The following is a 23,790-nucleotide window of genomic DNA, read 5'->3' as shown; positions in this document are numbered from 1 at the left end:
TCAATGCTGCTTTACAGGGCCTGCTGCGAGGCGGTGGAAACCAGATCGGGGGCGCTGCAAACCCCACTTTCGCGACACAAAAACTGAAAATTCCTGAGCCAAAGCCATACAGTGGAGCTAGGAATGCCAAGGAAGTGGAGAACTTCATCTTTGATGTCGAACAATATTTCGATGCTGTTGGGGGCCTAGAAGAAGCTAAGAAGGTAGCAACTGCTGCCATGTATCTTCAGGGTGATGCTAAACTCTGGTGGCGGGTGAAATACGAAGCCATCAAGGCCGGTGAAGATGCTCTCGAAACATGGGCAGAACTGAAGGCAGCCATCCGCCTACAATTCTTCCCCGAAAATGTTGAATACAATTCAAGGAGAAAGCTACGGGAGCTCCGTCAGACCAAATCTGTGCGGGACTACGTGCGGGAATTCTCCGCGCTCATGCTAAGCATACGCGACATGGGGGACAAAGACAAGCTCTTCACTTTCCTAGAAGGGCTGAAACCTTACGCCCGTATGGAGCTACAAAGACAACGGGTAGATACCCTGCCCAAGGCGATCCAAGCAGCTGAATGCCTTGGGGACTATCAAATGGAAGCTCGGAAGGATAGGCCTCAGCCGCCTGCCCGAGCGGGATTCAAAGGGGGCCAGTCTAGCAATGGTGGCCCTAGCAGAAGTGGGGGAGATCGGGGCTCAACCAAACCTAAGGCTCCCTCCACAGGCAGCAACAGTGCTGCGTCTAACAACAATGATCGGGGGAGGAAGCCTCCTTCAGGATGCCGTCATTGCGGCGGACCACATTGGAACAATGAGTGCCCACAGGCACAGATGAACGCCCATCAGACTTTTGATGATAGGACGGATGACGACTCAGACGACGCAGATCAGATTGAACCAGTAGGTGCCTTCAATGCAATTGTTGGCTCCATTTCTGAGGCATTAGCAGAGACTAGTGCTGGTATCCGTAAGAAGAAGGACCCATGTCCAGTCACCAAGAAAGGGAAAAAGAAGGCGGATGATGAGACTCCTCTTAAGCACGAGAGGACCTTAATGTTCGTTGAGATGAAGGTGAATGGCAAGCCCATTCGGGCCATGGTAGACACGGGTGCTACCCACAACTACTTAGCCTCGACTCAGGTGGAGCGCCTTGGTCTAGTCGTAGGGAAAGGTAGAGGCCGTGTCAAGGCTATCAACTCACCTCCCCAGCCAGTGGGTGGAATAGCCAAAGAAGTACCGATGAAGCTTGGCCCTTACGAAGGAAAATTCAACTTGCGCGTGGTGATCATAGATGACTTCGAGTTGATAGTTGGATTGGAATTCCTGAGGCAAACCAACACCATGCCTGTACCGTATGCTGACATGTTACTGATGATGGGAGCAAACGGGACCAAGCCCTGCATTATCCCTTGCATGCCCATGAAGATGGCCGTTGAAAACATCTCGGCCTTGCAGTTGAAGAAGGGGGTCAAAAGAAATGAACCCACGTTTCTGGCAACCCTCTGCATCGAAGATGTAGAACGCTCCTCGGGTCCCATTCCTGAACCCGTGAAGGAGCTACTACTAGAGTTTGAAGATGTCATGCCACAAGACATGCCAAAGCGACTACCGCCTAGGCGCACTGTGGACCATGAAATTGAGCTGGTGCCGGGCGCGAAGCCACCTGCCCGGGCACCTTACAGAATGTCACAACCCGAACTCACCGAGCTTCGGAGACAATTGACGGAAATGCTAGACACAGGGATTATCGTGCCCTCCAAATCCCCATACGGGTCCCCTGTGCTATTCCAAAAGAAACATGATGGTAGTCTACGACTCTGTGTGGACTATCGGGCTCTAAACAAAATTACTGTGAAGAACAAGTACCCTATTCCGCTAATGGCAGACTTGTTCGATAGACTAGGTGGTGCGACAATGTTCACCAAAATAGACCTGAAGACAGGTTATTGGCAAGTTCGGATTGCAGAGGGTGATGAACACAAGACGACCTGTGTGACAAGATATGGGTCGTACGATTTCCTGGTTATGCCATTCGGCTTGACTAACGCCCCAGCTACGTTTTGCACTTTGATGAACCAAGTCTTCCGAGAGTACATTGATGAATTCGTGGTGGTCTACTTGGATGACATTGTGGTATATAGCCAAACATTGGAGGAACACCTGATGCACTTGCGGAAGGTCCTAGCTCGATTGCGGGAGCATGAACTATATGCGAAGCTATCTAAGTGCTCCTTTGCTCAAAAGCAAATTGACTTCCTCGGACATGTCATTGGGGAAGGGCGAATCAAGATGGACCAGCAGAAGATTCAGGCAATCACAGATTGGCCGCCACCTAAGGATATCCACGCCTTGAGGGCGTTCCTTGGTCTATGCAATTTCTATCGGCGATTCGTGAAAGACTACTCCCTCATTGCAGTACCATTGACAGAACTCCTCAAGAAGGTCACACCTTGGGAATGGGGACCCAAGCGAGCGGAGGCCTTCAATGCATTGAAAGCGGCTATGTCTAGTAGCCCCGTCTTGGCCCTTCCTGATCTGGCCAAGCCATTCGAAGTACAAACAGATGCATCTGACTATGCCCTCGGTGGAGTCCTGCTACAAGAAGGGCATCCTGTGGCGTACGAGAGCCGGAAGCTAAAAGATGCAGAGCGGCGCTATGCCGCCCATGAGAAAGAATTATTGGCTGTCGTCCACTGCTTGCGCCTCTGGAGGCACTATCTGCTGGGAACCCCGTTCGTGGTCAAGACAGACAACACAGCTGTTAGCCATTTCATGACCCAGCCGAAGTTGAATGGTCGACAGGCCAGGTGGCAGGAACTCCTAGCTGAATTCCACTTCAACCTGGAATACCGAAGTGGGAAGACCAATCATGTTGCTGATGCGCTCAGTCGGAGAGCTGATCTAGCATCAGTGTGCTTACTCGCCACCCTAAGGGGGAGCGAGGTAGCCACCTCCATCAAGGACCAGATACAAGATCTACTCATCAGAGATCCTGCTTCACAGTATTTGGTTGATTTGGTAGGACAAGGCAAGACTCGCCAGTTCTACATGGAAGATGGTTTTCTGAAAGTGAAAGGGAACCGACTTTATGTTCCTAAAGGAGGAGATCTACGAAGGACTCTTCTAGCGGAATGTCATGATACTCTGTGGGCCGGCCATCCCGGTGAAGAACGCACCATGGCGTTACTTCGCCGTGCATATTATTGGCCTCAAATGGCCGATGACGTTGCTCAGTATGTGAAGACTTGTCTAGTATGCCAGAAGGACAAGTCAGACCGCTTAACACAGGCGGGACTTTTGGAACCACTAGCTGTCCCAAAGAGACCTTGGGAAAGTGTTTCCCTGGATTTCATCACCGGATTGCCCAAGGTCGGGGATCTAACAACTATCTTGGTTGTGGTAGATCGGTTTTCCAAATATGCTACCTTTATTGCTGCCCCACAATATATATCAGCAGAAGATACAGCTCGACTCTTCTTCTCTCATGTCGTCAAATATTGGGGCCTACCCAAAGATATTGTTAGTGATCGTGACTCACGCTTCACTAGCAACTTTTGGACCCAACTCTTTAAGTGTCTTGGGTCGAAGCTGAATCACAGCTCAAGTTTTCATCCGCAATCTGATGGCCAGACGGAGCGGTTCAATGGTATGTTGGAGGAATATTTGCGTCATTTTGTAACCGGATCGCAGAAGAATTGGGTGAAGCTTCTGGATGCTGCTCAACTGTGTTTCAATTCACAAAAGAGCTCTAGTACAAACAAAAGCGCTTTTGAAATTGTTACCGGACAGCAACCGCTACTCCCACACACAGTCAATGCACCAAATATGTCTAAATCTCCTTGAGCTGCTAGCTTCTCTAAAGAGTGGAAACAAAATTTGGAGATAGTGCGGAGCTATCTTGTCAAGGCTCAAAAGCGGATGAAGAGGCATGCTGATCAGAATCGTCGCTTTGTTGAATACCAAGTAGGAGACAAAGTGATGGTCAAAATTCCAAAACGTTACTTATTTGCAGGGGTCCATGACCCTCGCTTATTGCAAAAATACATTGGACCCTTGTCCATTGAAAGGCGCATTGGGAAAGTTGCATACCGGGTGGATACCCCAGCTTGGTGGAAAATTCATCCTGTCTTCCATGTCAGCCTCCTGAAACCTTTTCGGGAAGACACGGAGGATCCTTCAAGGAGCCAGCTCACAATACCCAGTATTCGAGGGCCCAATTCAACCGGGAAAAGGCGTGTTGAAGCTATCCTTGATGATAGAGTGATTCATGCCTCAAAGAAAGATCACCAAGAGTTCTTGGTGAAATGGCAGGGCTGTGATGCAGAGGAGAACACTTGGGAGAGGGGAACAAACCTCAAAGCCTACAAGAGCCTAATTGAAGATTATCTTGCAAGTAAGGCGCCGAGGACGTCGCCAACTCAGGTGGGGGAGAATGTCATGGGCGGCTTTCCAGCCGTGCCCCATGACCCCTTGGGCGCGCCCCGTGGCGTCCTAGCAAGCCTTCCAATGCCTAGCGCCACGGACGGCCCCGTGGTCTTGGTCGCGCCAAGTGACAAGCGCGCATGTGCCTCTGTCGCCCCACCGATATCCCTCGCCAGCGCCCAACCGCAGGCAGATGCCAACAGCGCCGCGCGCGCAGACAATGCCGCGCGCGCAGATCCTGATGCCAAAGACTATGCTGCCGACAACGGACCTGTTTCTGCCTTATAGCAAACTAAGTCTTTTTCATTGTAAATATAGAGTAGTTTTATTCCATGTACTTCCATTATGTTTCTCTAGCTTAATCAAGTCTAGTCTTGTAGCTTTGGATTATTTTTTTTAAGCATTATTAGGGGGGATCAAGCAATCAAACTTTCTAGCAAGCAAACAATTCTCTGTACTGGTGTCTCTCCCCCTCGACACCGCGTTGCCTTTCTGTAATAGCTTTCATTAATGCAATCAAGCTTTCTTCCATTCTCAATTCTCATTCATGTTCTCTCAATTGCTCTTGACATTGGTTTTCCCGTATGACACTGACAATCTAGTCTAGCGTACGGAGGGGACCTCAGTTGGCGGACAACAACTGCACTGACATCAGTTGCTTAGCCTTACGTCGCCCTTCCAAGGAATCTCAGGAAGGCGCCGCGTAACAGATAATATGCTCAAATTGACAATGACAACTTAAATGAAGTAGTGAGTATTCTTATAGCGGATCATAACACGGTTGGGACTGAGGCGTAGTAGTTGTTATAGCTCCCCTATTTTTATTTTTATTTTTTTTTGTTGGTTTTTTTCCTCCTTTTTAAAAATAAATAAATAATAGATGTTCATTGCACTGCTGCATGAGGCAACTAGTAACTTTCAAGACAAGTGAGAATCTAAGATGTTCATTGTAATTGTTGCATGTGACATCTAGTAGCTTTAAAGACAAGTGAGAATCTAATTGTAAATTGTCTCAATTGCCGCATACACAGCCACAAATCATGCTTCAATCTCAAAACGTCACAACATTTGCCTCAAAACTTACAAACCACTGAAAAGCACCTCCAAGGGAACACAAAATAGGGTATTCTTATCAAATGGGGCTCGTATCTTAGGTACTTACTGCCGGATGCCACAATGCACATTGGCTTTTCTTGTTAAAGTAAGTACACTTTTTCCAGAAAAATTCTGTTGCACAGTAATAGCATCATTACGCAAACCTAAGGTGGAAACGGAATGTTACAAGAACCTATGGTTGCCACCAGTTACAATGCTTTTAACTATGCAAGTAGAAGGGTGGGATAGAGGTCTGAATTTAAACAACAGCAACTCTTAAAGTACATGTAAATACATCGCAAGATACACAAATTTTACTGTTGCAACTTTGACATTGTATGTTCGTTCAACCTGAATCCAGCCATCTCTGCCTCCTTGCGGATATCTTCACACTTGGCCAGCCTTCCAGAAGCCATATAAATTTTAATCAAGCTGCAGTATATATCAAATGTTGGACGAAAACCTGCTTCCTTAAGTTTAGAGAAATAGCGCACAGCCCTTGAGACATCGTCCAAAGCAACAAATAGCTTAATCACTACACGATAAGCTGGAAGATCAAAAAGGCAATTTGAAGCCTCCATTTCCCATAGCATGGCTAACGCCTCCCTATATTTGTTTGCTGAATAACGACAGTGAATCAGAGTAGTATACATAACTACACTTGGATTGCCACCAGATTTCCTGAACCAATCATATAGTCCCTCCACAATCTCGAATCTTCCCAGCCTAATGCAAATTTTCATAATAGCTGTACAGTCTTGTGGAGTCAAATCCAGATCATCTCGCACAGCAAGCTCCTCTAACAATGCCAAGACAAGTGTGCTTTTATCAGGATCCTTACCAAGCTCCAATATTAGCTTAGCATACACCCCAGTACCAAGCACTCTATTACATCCCTTAGCTATTGAGAGAAGCTTCAAAGCAAGCTTCAGGCTTCCTCCTTTGATAAAACCCCTTAACATTGCTTCATACACACTCCGACTAGCCAAGCCAGTGAACTTATCCAAATCAAAAGGCACTTTTAACTCGTTTGACCCTGCCAAAACTTCAATTGTAGAAGCAAGAACGTGATCATCCGGGAAAAGATGGGGTTGTTTTTTCACCCAACAGAATGTTTGCAGAGCTCTCTCAGGAAGGCCCAAGTAACCCAACTCTCGGATTGTCAACGATAATGATCCTTTTCGAAGAAATGGACCCCACTTACTGAGAACCTTTGATACATTTTCTTCTGTTGAGAGGCTCTGAATTTCTTTGGCCAAACCAATCAAGAAAGTGGGATTCTTGTACACTTGCTTTGATATGGATTGCCTTGAAACATTTGAGAATCTTTTTGGTGTAGGAAGTCCTAAAGGTCGAATCTTGTAAGGAAGGGGCAGAGGCAGAGGCCTTTCTCTATTCAATTTACCGGGTTTCTGAGGGATCCTCCCTTTGAAAAGAGATGAAATTGCTTCCATCTCATCCGACTCCCATATAGTCTCTTCTACTTCCACTTCCAATTCTTCATCAATTTCCTCATCAGCAGTAGTGAAAGTGTCAATAGTTGGCTGCTGGGTAATCTCGTCAGCATCCTCGTACAAGATCCTTTTGAAGCTATAGTCCATGTCAGGTGGAAGCTTGGATCGTCGAGGATTGCTGAGGTTCTTTGGGAGTTTTCTGTGGTTAGTTCTGTTACTACAAACAGCCATAAAAACAACTATTTCCCCTCTTCTTCCAAGACTTGAAGAAGGTGTTCCAGAAGCAGCTGTACTGGTACTACAACTCTGTGAGATGGGATGTGTAGATGAAGACCAAGGAAGGGTCTCATGGGTGGTCGAAAACATGCAACAACTCCGGCTGAGCATTTGGTCGAACAGCTGGTGGACACAGGACTAGTGGAACCTCCAAGAATCACATAAATGTAGCGAAGGATATGCAGAATAAGGGCTGACAAAGTGCCATTCTGTGTATTCTAGCCGGCTTTGATTAACAGATTAGGCGAGCAAATGGAGCACAGTTAAGGACTGAGAAGGCATTGGACGAGGGAGAAAAGACAAGGTTGAGGAAATCTTTTATCGGTGATGTACATTTATCTTCTTGCTGTTTTCTGTTAAAAAGAAAAAGAAGGGAGGAATTTTTTCCCCCTCATTCCAAATTTACACTTGTTAATTGTTTCTGACATGTCTGCCCTTCGGTAGGGGTAAGGTCGGCGTACATATTACCCTCCGAAATTATATTGGGTCGTCGTTGTTGTTTTCACATGAAATGTATGTAGTATATTACATGGAAATTATCAATTATGTCTATTTTTAAGTAGTTTATTACAAAATTGGTCAATCTATAATATATTATTAATGTTAGCCAAATAACTATTTGTGTGAGTTTTACTAGAATAAATTGGGTATATCTTAAGAAGATTGAATCTAAGTTTTGGGATGATTTGGTGGAATTTTGAGGTGATTTGAATTGAAATAATATTGTACTGTGCTTTTGTATTTGATTGGGTGAACCAAATGCCGAAAGAAAAGTTTAATTCGCCAAACTCTAGAGCAATTACTTTTTTAGGCGGGTAGCTACGGGACAACACTACATGATAGCGCTATAGACTAAAATTTACCCAAACGGCCAGACCATAACCTCTCCCTCATTTTCACCCTTCATCTTCCCCCTCAATTTCTAAAATGAATTGGCAATGAATTTGAACTCTTAATAAAGTGATATTATTAGTGGAAGCCAAATATTTTGAAAGATACCAAAAGAATACAAAGGATATCATGTGAGTCGAAGTGAAAAATCAATTCGAAATAAAAGAAAAAATATGTAACTTGATTGCCACTTCTATTTTAACGTCCATTATTTTTGTTACATGAGAGAAGGACATTAAACATCAAATTTACATTTATTGTACGTAAAATTATTCTCTCCTTTTCTTTGGGGGCCAAAGATTATTCAGCTTGAATGCTTGCGTCCCCTATTTTCCATCAAATAACCAATGCAATCATCAATAAGACTTCTATTTCTATTGCTATCTCCAAACAAACCTCTCATTTGTCTTGCATTGGCTCTCAATGTCTCTCCCTCTTCACTCACCACTGCAAACTTGACAGTTTCAGCCACTGATTCACTAGTAAACAATCCATCATTTTCATTTCTTGGTATCTCTACACCAACCCCTTTACCTTGCAACAACCTAGTATTCAAACCTTGGTCATTCATCACTGGAAACATAATCAAAACCCACCCGAAACAAAGCGCTTCTATGACCGAATTCCATCCACAGTGAGTCAAGAATCCCCCTATAGATGAATGACTTAATATCTTTGTCTGTGGAACCCAACCTCTATAAATTACACCTCTGTTTTTAACTCTCTCTTCATAACCATTAGGAAGCATTTGTGACTCTTCTTGATTCATTCTTGGCTGATTCCTTATTACCCAAAAGAAAGGCAATCCACACTTTTCTAACCCTAGAGCTAACTCATTCAGCTCTTTTTGACTCAATGTTGCTTCAGTTCCAAGTGCAACATACACCACAGAATTTTGGTTTTGCATATCTAGCCATTTTTTGATACTTAGCCATGTTGTATCATTGCTGCCGCGGCCCAAATCTTCTATAGATGGAGGAAGAACACCAATTGAGATAACAGGTTTCTGAAAAAGCTCAGAAACTAAGTTGAACCATTCAGGTTCAAACTCAACACAAGTTCTAAACAACACAACATCACTTCCATCTATTGAACCACCAAATCTGGCTCCATCAGATGTACCTGACTCATCAGCTGGTGCTTCAAAGTTCTTCTTTATCTCGTGCAGCCGATATTTAACGTCTGTTTCGAAAGGAATCCAATTCGGAACAATTGTATAATCCTCAGGTATTGACCTTTCATCATTAAGCAAAACCTGAGGAGGTCCAAAAAAGGCCATAGTTGCAGCTGTAAACAGACTAAAGAAAGCACACGAGACGCCTAAGTCGCGTGCACGTTGAGGTAGCCAGTGAGATGCATAGTCATAAACAATCCAATCTGGTTTTGGGTTTGATGAATTTTCAAGAAAAGTGATTAGCGGGGTTTCGAGCAAATCAAAAGCAATTTTCAAGAACTGAGCTTTTTGATAAGGTATGTCCATTGAGGATTCAGCATGATCTGGTAAGTTTTCGACTTTAGGCAAAGGAATGCTAATAATATTTAGCAGGTGAGCAATATCAGAGGGAACCTTATCTAATCTCTCAATGTTTTTTGGAGTGGAAATGAAGGTAACTTTATGGCCTCTTTGTGCTAACCATTTTGATAAATGGAAAAAAGGTATAATATGTCCCATGGCTAACCATGGGAACATAACTACGTGAAGAGGTTTTCTCTCATTCTCCATTGAAGGAATTACAGCACTACTGAAAGAACAAATAACTTAGTAATTTGTGATATTGATATAAAGCAAAGTGTTCAAATATATGGTGCATTGTCCGTGTTTTGACTTTCCATAAACGAGAAGTTTCAACCACTATAGCTAGCCAAAAGCTTATGTATTTTAATATATAGAAGGCAATTATATAGATAAATCTTGCGTGCTACTTTCGGCAGCAACTTCCTGGAATTTTGTAATATTTGGTTAAAGAAATGGGACCATCCAACTTGCCGTTTTTAAAAAAATATATGATTTTCAAAATGCGGGCTGGATCAGCCAATTAAAATATATCTACAACCGACTAATAGCCCGTTTGACCAAACTACAAAAATCAATTTATTTTGAGAAGTATTTTTTTTCAAAAGTGTTTTTCTCAAAAGTACTTTTGGCGAGAAGCAAACAAATTAATTTGAAAAGCACTTCTGAGCAGCAATTAGTGTTTGACCAAGCTTTAAAAAACTGCTTCTAAGTGTATTTTTCTCAAAAGTACTTTTTACTGCTTCTCCTCAAAAACAATTTTTTTCCTCCCAAATCTTGGCCAAACAGAGACAGCAAAACAATACTAGCGCCACCGCAATGTTGGAATTTAGCCCTTTCTTCTCAAAAATTAAGAGAAACGAGAACCATATCGAGCTTTTCTACTGGTTCTTCCTAGCAATCCTCAGCTTGCTCAACTTTGGGAACTATGTCTTTTGGGCCAAGTGGTACAAGTACAAAAAGAATGTTCCTATCGATGAACAGAAACTTTTCCACCCACACGAGTCTGTTACCATGAGTATGAGCTCACAACAGACCATCTCTACAAGCGAAGGTGAAAGGAAAACCGAACAAAACTAAAACTCAAGCATAAATGTTAAACCATGAGTTAGGAGTACCATATTTTTCTTCTTCAAACAGCTAGTATCATTTTGCACCTAGTAAGTAGATATTTCTGCGCGTTTAGGTAAGGAATACTAAGTATAATTTTCTAGAACAGTCAGCACTTAGTATAAGCAAAAGAAATCATGAGCAAATCTTCCATTTAGAAGGGGGAAAAGAAGAGGTATGAATGGAGGAGCAGACTTCTATAACTTCTGAAATCGACATGACTAGCCAAAAAATGAGTTTGTTAGAGAGCATCTACAGTTAAGATGCAGCAAAAAATGAGTTTGTTAGAAAGCATCTACAGTTAAGATCTTGAATTACTGCTGCTACTCCATTCCCAAATAACATCAAAGTGTTCAGTAAAGTCTGCATTAGCGGGACTGCCATCTTTTCTTCTAAAGACAGCAATTTGGGAGGCAAATCCTGGTTCTTTGTTAGGCTCTCCGCCAACTCCACTGAACTCAACATCATAATTATGCCTTAAAGCTAGCTCAGATGCCCATTGGCAAAATTGCTGTCTAGTCCACTCGAATTTGTGATCGTGATTGCGAAATTTGCAAGATTGCTGCTGGCTCTTCTCATCTGGATCCTCTTCCTGGCATTGAGGAGAAGAATTCTGGAGAATCACATTGTACTCATAATTGGGAGTGGAGACTATAAGAATCTGTGGACAAAATGAACTGAGCACAATATCGCCAAACAAGCACGCTTCATGTTCCTCCATGTGTTCAATCACCTATAGTTGATCAAAATTCCCATCTTTCATGATCAATAGATGATCTAATTTTTACAGATTGTATGGAACAAAGAAAAGACAGATGATGGATATATAACTGCAGAAAAGCAAAGTCTCATTCAACTACCTGAGCTGACAAAATGTATCAACCTAGGATCATCAATAACTGAAGAAACCTATCTAAAAAACTCTATATATATCACGATGGAAAGGCAAGACCACTTAAATGATGGGAATAATAAGAAATAAGTAACAAAAAGAAAAACAAGAAAGGAAAAGGTGCCAAATAATTCATACTTAATTCAGCCAATAAGTGCCAATAAAGAACTGCAGAACCATCATATGCATCACCAGTCTCCCTAGCAGGGCAAAATTCTTTTAACTAAACAGATAATTTGCTAAGTGGATAGACCCTAACATGCAACTTGAAAATATCATTGTCATAGCGTATGATCTAGCAACCCATTACACAAACTCAGTATGAAAAATTATTATTTGCACTCTTACACTCTTTATTAGTGAGTACTGGCACTATGCTCTTCTGGTATGTGAATCACCGTGTCTATCTCTGCAAACTCATGTGAAGGCTACAGAAAAATCAGTCTGACGTCTATTTCAAATCAAATGCATAGAAGTTTCAATATCTCACTTACACCAATCTCCAACTTATATAGTGACAAGCTTCAGAAACTACTTTCTCCCGACCTCAAATACTAATATATGACATCTAACATACTAAACCATCTACAACAGCTCTTTTTTGGTAAGATAACATATTAAACCATTCTACAGCAATCTAGTTGACAGATCCTCTCCAGACACTAAGTTCACTGATCTGCTCAAACGGGGGGGGGGGGGGAGAGCTAGTGGCGGAAGGGGCTTCATCCCTAAACTCCTTTCGCCGGAAAATTACACTATATATATAAGGTTAAAATTGTTTTTATGCATAAATAGTAGATGTTGAATCCCCTTGGCTTGTTCGTGTGTGTACTTTTTAATATTCCGAATCCCCTTGGTAAAAATCCTGGTTCTGCCACTGTGCTCAACTGCTTCAATAAAAAAGAATGATATAACCAGCCATAGACCTCATTTTTGGCATGGATATAAGGTACACAAGCATTTTTACGCAAGTACTTCATGAAACTAAGTGTCCTAAAGCTCAATTTTAAATCCGGAAAGCTGTGTAACCATCACTAGAAGAGGAACCAATTACCTCCAAGCAGGTTGCAATGTCATACCCACATAACCGAGAATCACAAGTCAAAATCGAACCCTCATATAGTATTGCAGACTTGATTCTGTTAGTCAGTTGTTTAGCTTCTATATTTCCATTGAGCTTTGAATGAAGTATCTGGAAATTAAGAAGACTCTTAGTGAACGCATAAATAAGAAAAGTTAAAATTATAATTTGGCACCAGCAACACATGTGGCAGACATTAAATGTTTAGAACTATACTCCGTCAATGCAACAGAAAGAAAAAGTGAACTATGCTAATCAGAAATCTCTTAGCATCTTGAACTAACATATTTGACCTCATTAGTTTACTAGTTCAGAATGTCTAAGAAAAAAAGCTCATGTTGCTATATTCCTGAAGCTTCAAAGTTGCTTGCCATCCTCAAAGAAAGGGATAAACGAGAAAAAGTTTCTTCTTTTTCAGCAGAAACTACTTTTTTTTTTTTGGATTTCTCATGATAGTCCAATACCATAGTTCCCAATTCTAGAATCCTATACCACCACTGACTGAATGGTATCTACTTTGGAGTTTCCGACGCTAGACTAAGGAAATAGAAAATGATATCAGTTGTACAACTACTTGTGAGGGGAGGGGGGGGGGTAAAAGGACCTTAACATTTCTCTGTCCAAGTATCTTATATGGAGTCATGTGATTACCTTCTTTTTTTTAGTAACCTTCAAATAGTCATCTGAACTCAAATTAGCTTCAATTCAACAATCATAATCAGAAAATCATATTTGTTATGTATTCAATTTACAATTTTTTAAATCATTTGTGAATTCCCTTGACTTCCCAAGTGATGATTATGCTACCAGCCTTCCCAATAAGTAAATCTTAAACCTTCTAATGGGCATATAACCATCTGGACCATCTTTCTTTCTCTTTTTCTATTTTTATTTTTATTTTTATCTTTGTTGGTGCTGGAGCTACTTCAGCTATTACTTATATCTCTTTGTTTATCAGCCTTTTTTCTTTCTTTTACTGTTTTTACATTTAATGCAATGACATTCTCATTTCAGCAACGTCAAGCTAATATGAAGAACCTACTTTATCCAATTTATTTATCTAACAATTGATAATAAAACTAGAGAGTTTTAAAAAAATTAGATTCTTCTGATCTGGAATGTTAAATTTTTTCCTGAATAAGGAAACATCTCTCTAGCTTTCGCAATCCGAAAATACTGTCATTACCTATGAGATGGATAATGTCACACTGAAAGCATAGGCAAAACTAGATCTAGCTGACGATACAGGATAATATCTAAATATTGGATTGGCACACATTGCAGATCCTGATTTTTCTCACTCGCTCGAATCACAGTTCAGTTTTCAACTTACATAGTTAAGTTAGAGAATGCACAAGCTCTTATTACCATTACTAAGAAAAAGAAATGCAGTAGAAAGAAAAGAAGAAACTGAAGGACAATTACTGAGAGAGATTGTGAAAGTTGGAAAGCAGTATAAAAAGGCTGTGAGTGCATCAGACCTTGGCAGCACGAGCAAGAGCTTTCTGTGAAATATCAACGCCTACTATTTTCTCAAGAGAGGTTTGATAAGCTAATAAAGACTCCAGGAGACTTCCAGAACCACATCCAAAATCAACCTGTGATGGGATAAAGATCAGAATCAAGTCTTTTTATCATCTAAAAAGACAGCAAAATCATTTGAAAAGGCCTATACCAAAGAGGCAGCACAAGATTCTCTAATGTGCTGCAATGCATATTCAACACGTTGTTTTGATAATGGGGGAGTGAATAAGGCCTGTTCCATTCTATCCTCCAGGGGTACTGTCACCCGCAGCAAGGTGACTTCACATTTCATCGTACAAGTACCTGTCTCCAGAGAGGAGAGAAAACTCTAGATTATCGGAATACAACAGAAATTTTATATGGGTTCGACACGACAAATGTCCTGCGGAAAGCATGTTCTAAAATGGAAATCAACACAAATAGAGCCAAAAAAAAATCAGAACAAAAGGAAAGAACTGCCTTACTTACCTGAAGACAATAATGAAAGGACAGTTGTTGAATCACGAGCCACTGCTAGAACAATCTCTTTGGAAGGCAATTCCATAGTAAAACATGCAAACTGATCAATGGACATCTGTGTTACAACTGCTTCGAGAACAGGTGATGTGGCTCCACTGCCAATCTCAAATTCAAACTCTTTAGACCCTTCAAGCTGTTCCTTAATGCCTTCCCTTTCCGTGACTAAATATATGTTGTATGTCACACACACCAAAGAACCATTAGATGGAGTCGTTCCAGAATATTCACCACTTATCCTAACAGATGCTACTTCGTCTTCTAGCGTGTTCTTCTGTACATAAGAGTAGCTAGAACACAGAGAGCTGTCTGCTAGTGTTGCAGTGCTCCACCGATATTTGGGCAAGAATTGACATGATGAGAACTCCTTAACAAACTGTTGAGGATAAATAAGAACATCAAGTCCCTTTGCAGACGATGTCATCTCCTCCACAGACATAGCAACTTTATCAAGAAATCTATCCAACCATAAGAGAACTTTTAAAGCAGCATTATGAATTGCATCAGTCTGTTTCTTATAAGATTCCTTTGGCGAACACAGCAGAATCAAATCCTGGTACTTGGAGTATATCTTCACTGTACATCTATAGACTAGAGTACACCCTCCTTGTGCAGCAGCAGTAGCAGTAGCAGCAAGACCACCTTCATTAATTTCGTCTCCACTTGATGCTGTATCCCTCAATCTTTTACGTCCAGTTAAATCTGGCAGAGGTTCAAAGGAATCGCTGGAAAAGACAGGTTCAGATAATCGATGCTGGCGGCAAAATGTGCAGAGAATATCTCTGGGCAAAGAACCCCTCCAATTGCTCCTTGTTGTGAATGTTGTGGGCAGCTCTGCGGCAAGTATTGCTTCTCTTGACAACTTGTAAATTCCGCTAGGTATCATGTTGGCAAGTATTCTTGAGAGGAAAAAGAGAAAAGAAAATGAACCCCGCTATTATGAGTGAAATAAAAAAGAAGAAAAGTAAAATATTATGCAAATCAATGATAGCAACTGAGTGTCACAGTTAAATAAAGAAATCAAAAGGAAAAACAAAAATAAAAAAGAAAAGAAATTCCTGAAGTACAACACGTGACTTCAGGTCCTGAGTTCGGCACCCTAAACTCATCATGCAAATTCACTGTCTCCATTATTTAGCCCACCACACCCAGATCACAGGGGGGAAACTTACTAGAATGGCTATCATAATTCTGCTATCCTAGATGACAATCCAGTTGTAATTAAGCCAGACTCAGTTTTGATTCAGCCAGACTTCGCTGACTAAAAACTCAAAAATGGTGCCAAGGACATACCTGTAATATGCACGCAAGGATAAATCTTCATAAGAAAGATCAGTAGACTTCCAGGTGTATCCTACAGATGCCAAAATTGCATCACCGTATATTTCTTGACCAGATAGGTAGGTCGCAAGGGCATTAAATTCTCTAAATGAACTGGCTAGTTTCATATGTAACTCTGATGATGGGCCAATCGTTATGGATTCTGGAGCACAGAAGTACAACCTCGTTTCTGAGGAAGCTTTGCCAATAGTCCTGTAACAGAAAACAAATGTTCATCATCAAAGATACAGGAAATGCTCAATTAAAATGGAAGCAATTATTTATTTGATCCAGCCTTCTCTAACAAAAACCACAAAACTACCTTACAGCTCACATTGAACCAGCCATGAACTAACTTCCAACATCCATCCATAACCAGTTTATGATGAAGGGTGTCAGCTTTCGTCATACAAGATTAATTTTGTCTTACTTAAAAATAAATATCAAGATGCATCAAGTATATATCATACCAGCATGGAAGAAGGAACAATACAACCTATCAGAAAACTCTAGATAGAATCAAAGGCGGATCTGGCATTTAAATTTGATGGTTTAAACCTTCAAAGCTATTAGCATTAAATTCATTGTACTTCTGATCTTTTTCTTTTTTTTTTGACAACAGAGAAATCCCCGAGGGCCAATGGTGCACGGTTCAAAACTCGGTGAGTAATGGGGCCCGTCTCTCTACCCTTCTCTGCTTAAATACCAGGCTTTTGTCTGCAGCAAATTTCAAACCTGTGACATGCACCTAACCTACACATCACGCATTGTGTTCTCACCACTAGACCAAAGCCCAATGGCAATTGTACTTTGAAATTGTGCGCAGATTTAATATTTGTTGAGCTTTTAGTGATTCTTTAAACTTTGTATTGAGAATACTGGGTAGAACTCGCAGCATAAAGGCTGCATCCATCACTGGATAGGAGCTCCTTCATATACTTCTTACCATACTGCATTAAAACCGACTTCTGATTGTTACAAGTCAAGCTCACAACATTTTACCAGTCAAACAAAGTACTAGTTCAATGCTCTGTATATATTCTTTCTCACCTAGAAATCAGAACCTTAGAAGCATCCTTAACCCCTAGCTCCTTTGCAATGGCATCCAGGTAATAATTGCCAAAAGAGGCATCAAGTATTGAAGGTTCCACAATCTTCTCTGCTGAAGCTGGAATACGTACTGCTTCAATTGAAATGCTCTCTGGGAAACTAGATTCATTCTTTAGTAAAGACTGTATAATCTCAGGAGGGTGTGGATTTAGCCTCTGCAATGAAAGCTTCTCCTCAGAGAACAAAAGCGTATTCGCTAACCTCTTAGCAGCTTCAATAATAAGTGACATCACCAAAATGTGATTCGACTCCACTTCAGGATTTATATATTTACATAAGCTATTAATCTTAGCATCAAACGCAGCAATAGCTGCTACAGGAATAAATCCACTAAGGTGACCTCCTCTCTGCAATGCTGCTCTGAAGTGACCGCTAAGCGGATGAATTGAAGGCAAGAACTTTCATCAACAACCGGAAACGAAAAAAGTGAACCGTAAATAACATTAAGTCAGGTAGTTCATTAGCTGCAGGAAAAAATACATTACATAACTACATCCAATTAGTGAATCCGTTTACATCATGTTATCCTACAAACAAAAAACTCAGTAATTATTATCTACTGAAGCTGGACTTAATGAAAATATAAAAAATATTAATGAACCTTTATGAGCATTAAATATCTCACAAACTCAATAGAACTATTTATAAGAACATGCCACAAATATATGATGAAACCATAGGAAATTTTATATTTTCTAATGAAACCTTGGGCAAGTTTCAATAAAGCATAAAAACATCATATTTCAGACTCTACAAACAATCAAATAGCACTGAAAGACTTTTAAATTGCAAAAAAAAAAAAAACTCCAAAGCTGAGATATTACTAAAAATGACGTATTTGGTATAGTGTTTGCTGTTTTATAGAAAATAAATTTCACGACAAAGTGACAATACCCTGTATAACCAGCTTCACCATCGAGTTATTATAATTTATTAAAAACTTTCTTATGCAGACAAACATGTATATAAGTCAAAGTTCTCACTTAATCTCGATGGCTAGTGAAACTTTGTAACCTTGCAGCTGACTCCAAGAAGAATTGCATCATCACGTTAACACCAACACAGTTACATACCTCAATTGAAAATAAATATGATAGTCGACCAGCCAGTTCATCCCACGCTTGCTCCACAGTGAGATTATCTTCTTTAGGCTGGATGCCTAACTGCAGATAAACAACAACCATGAGTCATTAATGCATTAGCATTTCACATTTGAAAAACTAAGTTCAAATCTGAGAGAAAAATTGAAACTTGTCCACTTCATCTGTTAAAACTGATCACCAAAGCATGCAGATAAACGACAATCATGAGGTAATGATGAACTTTTCATGGACAATTTAGATCTATGCGACAACCTGAGAGAGATAAAATTATCAACTGCCCACTACATTTACAGCACCCATTATAAGAGCATGCTTAGCAAAGATAAACTTTAAGTGAAATGGATGGTTTATGATTAAGAGTTGGAGTCTACCACCTGAGTCAGCAAAAAAGGGAAAGTAAAAAAGTTGTTTCCTTGAGACCCAATTTACCAAGTGTTAGTTTTTTTCTTTTGTACTAGGCTATTCTCCTTCAAATATTTAAATAGCTCCTACAGTAAAGCCTCGCTCTTCTCCTTCAAATATTTAAATAGCTCAAGAACAGAGAAAAAGGCAAAACCTTTTGTATAGCCTTCTCAGCAGCAGATTGCTCAGCATCCTTCTTTCTTTTGAAGGTTTCAGAGACTACAGAAAAATCTGGAAGTTGGAGCGTACAGCGATAGAGGCAAGGACCTTTCTGAGGGATCACTAAACCAGGACATCCATTTTGTGCAACCTCTTGAACTTCCTCGACCTTATAGCAAGCTTTAGCAGCAAATCTCTGATGTATGATAGCCTTAGGCGTGAAAGGCGATTTCTTTGGACCACTAGCTGGATTTCTTCCAGTTTCCATAGTTTTGCCAGGAAGAATTGAATACTTAGACCAATTCAACTCCTACACTAAAAAGGCGCTTCATTACTGATTTCCATCATGCATCAATTAGAAAGCAAAGTGAGGCCGAGAATAATGGCGGAGCTAAGTTAAAGCTAAATTCAGGTCCAAACACTATTATTTAAATAGAATAGCTAGTAAATCATACAAATATATTGACTGAGCATCCAATCTCGGTAGCATTTTCAGACTAAAATTTGTTGAGCCCCGATGATCTAATAATCATGAGGCCGGCACTGGCCAAGAACACAGTACAATAGTAAATACTAGTAACAATTTCCTAATTTGATTCAAATACTCATTCTGTTGCCAACAATCCAGCAGGACAAATGAATCAATTTCCATCCAATGTTAATACTTTATTCAACAGCTAATAAGGTTTAGAGAAGTCAGTACATGTTTACACTTTCCGACTGCAGCATGTATTGTTCGTTAAACGACAGAAAAGTTACTGCATTTATAATGGGAATGTTATACTAATAGTGAAAATTCTACTTCTAAAGTGCAGATTACATACATAACACATTAAACGATCATTCTTTCACTCCTACATAACAAACCCCAACAACAACAAAAAAAAACAAGTCCAATAACTTACAAGCAAAGAAGTTAGTTTCTGGGTCAGCAAAAAAGCCGACAGAAAAAAGTAAAGCTTGTTTTAGAAATTCGGTACATGTATGGTTGTGGGTTGAGTGCTTATCTTTAAAAAAGAAAAAAGAAGGGAAAAGGGCCACAAGCTTTACTTTACAAGATAGGCAAAAAATAAGAGAGAATCAAGAAGGTTAAGGAGAAGATAGTACCTATTACTGGCGACAGAGGTACAACTAATGTGATTGTGTAAATGCAAATATTGTGAATTGCGATTGTGGGGAAGGTAAGAGAGAAAGAAGGTAATGGAGTCTTGGGAATTTGAAAAGGTTTTAAAGGGTAATGGGGTTTTGGGTTTATGAGAAAAAATTAATGTAGAAATTTGGCCTTTTATTTATTCCCCAAACAAACACTTGGTACTTGGAGGGGAAATGCTTTGCACGAATAACAATAATAATTGTACAAGTCGTTTATCAAATAGGGCGTACCAACTTCAGAAGCAATTCAATTTACTAGTTAGAAACTGCAAAAGCTAGTGCAAAAATGATAACCTAAAAATATATATGTTATATACAAAAATTATATATATTTTTTCAGTTACCAAAGGTAATTAGGTTCCGTGGGGGCTAAAAGTTAAAAAAAAAAAAAAAACAATTTATAAACATATTTGAAGGCTAAGTGACTTTGTCATTTGTGCAGTCTTATAACTAGTTTGGCCAGGATTCCTTGTTTGTTTGGGGCTAAAATTACTTTTTTGGCCAAAATTTTTTTTTTTTTCTAAGGTTAAGGTGTTTGATCAATATTTAGAAGGCAGAATAGCTTCCTATCTACTTAAACTTGTAGGGATTTTAAAAACCGATACATGAACTTTAAACTTTTTCATTTGAACACTCGAGCTCATTTTTCCGGTAACTAATAAATACATTTGACCATTAACCATGCGCGTGTGTATTACACATACGTGTCCATCTAGCCAACAAACGACCAATGGATGTCTTATACGTCAAGACCGCGAAAACCTTAACCTAATAGATCGGGATCCCCACTTTTATTCCATAGACGGACCCCCATCCCCTCATTTTAACCTCTCTAACCAAACCCTCTCCTGTTATACCTAGGTTACCAATGGACTAACAATAACTCACCCTATTACAAAATCGATCATAATCGCTCACCTATTTTTTTTATTTTCGTTTATTATATGTGAATCTTGTTTTGATCGAGTTTCATTTGGTTCGTGCTTTCGATTTCAGTGACGTTATATTATCTAAAGGTTCGTTTGTCTCTTTTCGATTCCATCATTTTCACGGTCTGAAAAAAGAAGAAAAAAAATAGAAATGGAGCTTTAGATTTTACAAATGGGAGGAATGGAGCTTTAGATTTAACAAAAAATGGAGGAATAGGATATTTTAGAAGGAATGAATAAGAAGATACATACATCTCATTTTGTACCGTTACGCGTTGGGAAGGGGGCTTTCATGCTCCTGTGCGTCATGTTCCTCACACGACCTGCTGATTAGGACCAACTGATGCCATATGGTCATGGTCAATGGTCAAATGTGTTTATTTGTTATCGAAAAAATGAGTTCGAGTATTATAATAGGAGAGCTGAAAGTTCATGTATCGGCTTTTAAAAACCTTACAAGTTTAAGTGGCCAGGAAGTTATTCTGCCTATTTAGAACTAATAAAAAAGTGCTTAAATAGAAGCAGAAAAAGTAGTTTCTCTCTAGAATTAGTTTTTCGAAAAGCACTTTTGAGAGAAAAAATACTAAGAGCCCCTTCGGACATAAGAAATTTTTTCCTTTTTTTCAAAAAAATTTCACTTTTTTTCCGAAATCAGCGTAGATTGGTCATAAAATTTCTAATTTCACTTGAAGATGCATTTTAAGTTTTTCCGAAAATTTAAACAACTCCAAAAAGCTATTTTTCAAAATTTTCACTCAGGTCACTCACAAAAATTTAAAAACAACCCAAAATTATATTCATGTCCAAACACAACTCTAATTTTCAAATACCATTTTCACTTTTAAATTCACTTTTAAAAAAGTTCATTTTTTTTTGTTGGAATTTTACAATTCTTATGTCCAAACGCCCACTAAAAGTGCATTTCAAAAGATTGATCAAATACTAATTATTGTTCAAGAATATTTTTTAAATAAATTAATCAAACACAAACAAACTGCACTTTAGAAAAAAAACTGATTTTAGAAGCTTTGCCAAAATTTAGTACTCATTTTCACCTACTTTGGATAAAAACTAATGTTTCTTTTTCTAAAATACCTAAAGTAATAGGTGAAGATCTTTTCTTCTTTTTATTTTTTATTTTTAATAATGACTGAAGAGTTATCTTGCAAGGGGAAATACTATTAACCTAAAACAACAATTGTATTGTGTGCCATTCACTGCGATTTGTCCCTATACATTTGTAGTAATACAAAAGGTTTGATAAATTATAATTAAGTCCAATGTTTTAAAAAAGAAACAGGGTGAATTATTTGGCAAGGCAATGCAATATATGATTCAGTAAGATCTGTTAAGTTATACTCTTGTACATATCAGAGATAATACAAAACCCCTAAGCTAAGTGGTTAATCAAATGTTGAACTTGACTATTCTAGTTAGATTTTTTGAGCAAAACTTGTTTGCTTTCACTTGACAATCATTGAACTTATTTTCTTTCTCAACTTGTTTGAAAGAAATTTCTTCATCTTGGATTTATGAGATTTCTTTTTCTTGGATTCCAACAATTCACTCCTCAATTCCACTTCTTTTCCCTCTGAGTCCATTCCTTCATCTCCCTACTTGACTCATAAGTTTTCTCCTTAACACACTGACCAGCCATATAAGAGCAAGGAAGATTTGCTAACTCTTTTTGCGCCTTAAAAACACAATCATCATCATCTTCTTCTTCTTCTTATAACTCAAACATTTTGCCTCCAATAAATCTCCAAACCCACTCTACTGTCAAAAGAATCCTCCTTTGAGGTCTTGCACAAGGCATGAGCCATCTATACAAATATTCCAAGAAACACAACAATATAGCTGACATGGTTATCCCCATAACAAAGTTCTTTGCTGCTAAAACTAAAACCACCACCAGAAAGATCTTCACAAGTGCTATTAACACCTGATTTGTATCAACATCAAATCTTTCACCTTTTTCCTGGCAACCCTTTAACTGAGACCCCTTATTAATTGTATAAGTGGCTGGTGAAGTTGGAGCCATAGGAAAAGGCAAATGCAAAGTACTCAGAGAAGAAGGAGAGCTCAAAGTACCTTTTTCTTGGAAGCTTTCATTAACCTCTGGCGATTTTTGACAAAAAAATCTACAAGGGAAGTAGGGAAACCAGTTTCTACTATAAGAGGAGATCCACCATTCCTGTGAGAACGAATATGGTCCTTCACCAACTTGTCTTCTTCAACTTCTTCCATGGAAAAGACATGCTTGCAAACTCCAATTCAACAAAAAAGATCTAATTTGTTTTCTAAAGTTTTAGTATCTGAGGAATTTTAATGGAGGAAATCCAGAGCAAAAATCCAATACAAAGGACGAGACTTTATAGTTTTGGACTGTTGGGACATGCAATGATCTTGGACAATAATAATATAGAGGGAGAGAAGTTATGTCTGGTCACGGGTATATATTTGAAAATAAAGAATAGAGTTATGGAAGAAGCAGAGAAGGAGTGTTTAAAGAAATGTGGTTCAAAACCGTATGTATGCTTAAGTTTTAGATTAGTGGAGGAAGGTGTCGTGAAGGAGAAAGTAGAAACACTTATTATTAAAGGAAGAAAAAGTTCCTATTATGGTGCCTTTCCTTTACTACTTTTCACTTCAAAGTATCTACAACTTTATGTCTGGACACAATAATTTGGGCTTTCATAGTCTTTGTTTATTTGTGTTCTTTTGCAAGATTAATTGTGATTGGGGAGAGGAGACAGGTGTTTAGGTAAGAAAATCAATATTAGGTCTCATGATACAAAAGCCTAATATATACTAGTACTAGTATTAAAAAGGAAAAACCATACCACTCAATATT

The 23,790-nt window shown here is 39.4% G+C and overlaps 3 protein-coding genes across 10 annotated transcripts; all 3 read right to left on the bottom strand.

The window, feature by feature from the left end:
* Positions 1-5,578: 5,578 nt before the first annotated feature.
* Positions 5,579-7,740, bottom strand: LOC104224853 (pentatricopeptide repeat-containing protein At2g01860). Its single transcript, XM_009776569.2, has one exon. The coding sequence runs from the start codon at positions 7,343-7,345 to the stop codon at positions 5,819-5,821; it is 1,527 nt and encodes a 508-aa protein (XP_009774871.1). The 5' UTR covers positions 7,346-7,740; the 3' UTR covers positions 5,579-5,818.
* Positions 7,741-8,257: 517 nt separating this feature from the next.
* LOC104224852 (UDP-glycosyltransferase 91C1) lies at positions 8,258-9,976 on the bottom strand. Its single transcript, XM_009776568.1, has one exon. It carries the CDS (start codon positions 9,846-9,848, stop codon positions 8,430-8,432), a length of 1,419 nt encoding a protein of 472 aa, XP_009774870.1. The 5' UTR covers positions 9,849-9,976; the 3' UTR covers positions 8,258-8,429.
* Positions 9,977-10,922: 946 nt separating this feature from the next.
* On the bottom strand, positions 10,923-20,154 carry LOC104224851 (small RNA 2'-O-methyltransferase). Of its 8 annotated transcripts, none has more exons than XM_009776564.2 (10): positions 19,963-20,153; positions 18,851-19,189; positions 18,265-18,354; positions 17,132-17,589; positions 16,055-16,294; positions 14,714-15,660; positions 14,397-14,548; positions 14,203-14,319; positions 12,695-12,832; positions 10,923-11,481 (listed from the first exon to the last, which is right to left on the bottom strand). In XM_009776564.2, exons 2-10 carry the CDS (start codon positions 19,121-19,123, stop codon positions 11,050-11,052), a joined length of 2,847 nt encoding a protein of 948 aa, XP_009774866.1. In that variant the 5' UTR covers positions 19,124-19,189; positions 19,963-20,153; the 3' UTR covers positions 10,923-11,049. The 8 variants fall into 8 exon arrangements, with proteins under 8 accessions (XP_009774866.1, XP_009774867.1, XP_009774865.1 ...); XM_009776565.2 differs by having other exon boundaries at positions 18,851-19,170; positions 19,963-20,152; XM_009776563.2 differs by having other exon boundaries at positions 18,851-19,165; positions 19,963-20,152.
* Positions 20,155-23,790: the final 3,636 nt, after the last annotated feature.

Source organism: Nicotiana sylvestris, chromosome 2 (assembly GCF_000393655.2).
Source record: "Nicotiana sylvestris chromosome 2, ASM39365v2, whole genome shotgun sequence".
NCBI classification, from domain to species: domain Eukaryota; kingdom Viridiplantae; phylum Streptophyta; class Magnoliopsida; order Solanales; family Solanaceae; genus Nicotiana; species Nicotiana sylvestris.
Note: the sequence above shows the minus strand (reverse complement) of the source record. Positions and strands in the feature narration are given on the sequence as shown.

Excerpts from the sequence above, each read along its gene's own strand:
- LOC104224852 (XM_009776568.1), bottom strand. The coding sequence starts at position 9,848 with ATGGAGAATGAGAGAAAACCTCTTCACGTAGTTATGTTCCCATGGTTA.
- LOC104224851 (XM_009776564.2), bottom strand. The coding sequence starts at position 19,123 with ATGGAAACTGGAAGAAATCCAGCTAGTGGTCCAAAGAAATCGCCTTTC. Across the intron at positions 15,661-16,054 it reads TCCTTGCGTGCATATTACAG|AATACTTGCCAACATGATAC; the intron begins GTATGTCCTTGG and ends TTTCCTCTCAAG. Across the intron at positions 14,549-14,713 it reads CCTTTCATTATTGTCTTCAG|GTACTTGTACGATGAAATGT; the intron begins GTAAGTAAGGCA and ends CTCTGGAGACAG.
- LOC104224853 (XM_009776569.2), bottom strand. The coding sequence starts at position 7,345 with ATGCTCAGCCGGAGTTGTTGCATGTTTTCGACCACCCATGAGACCCTT.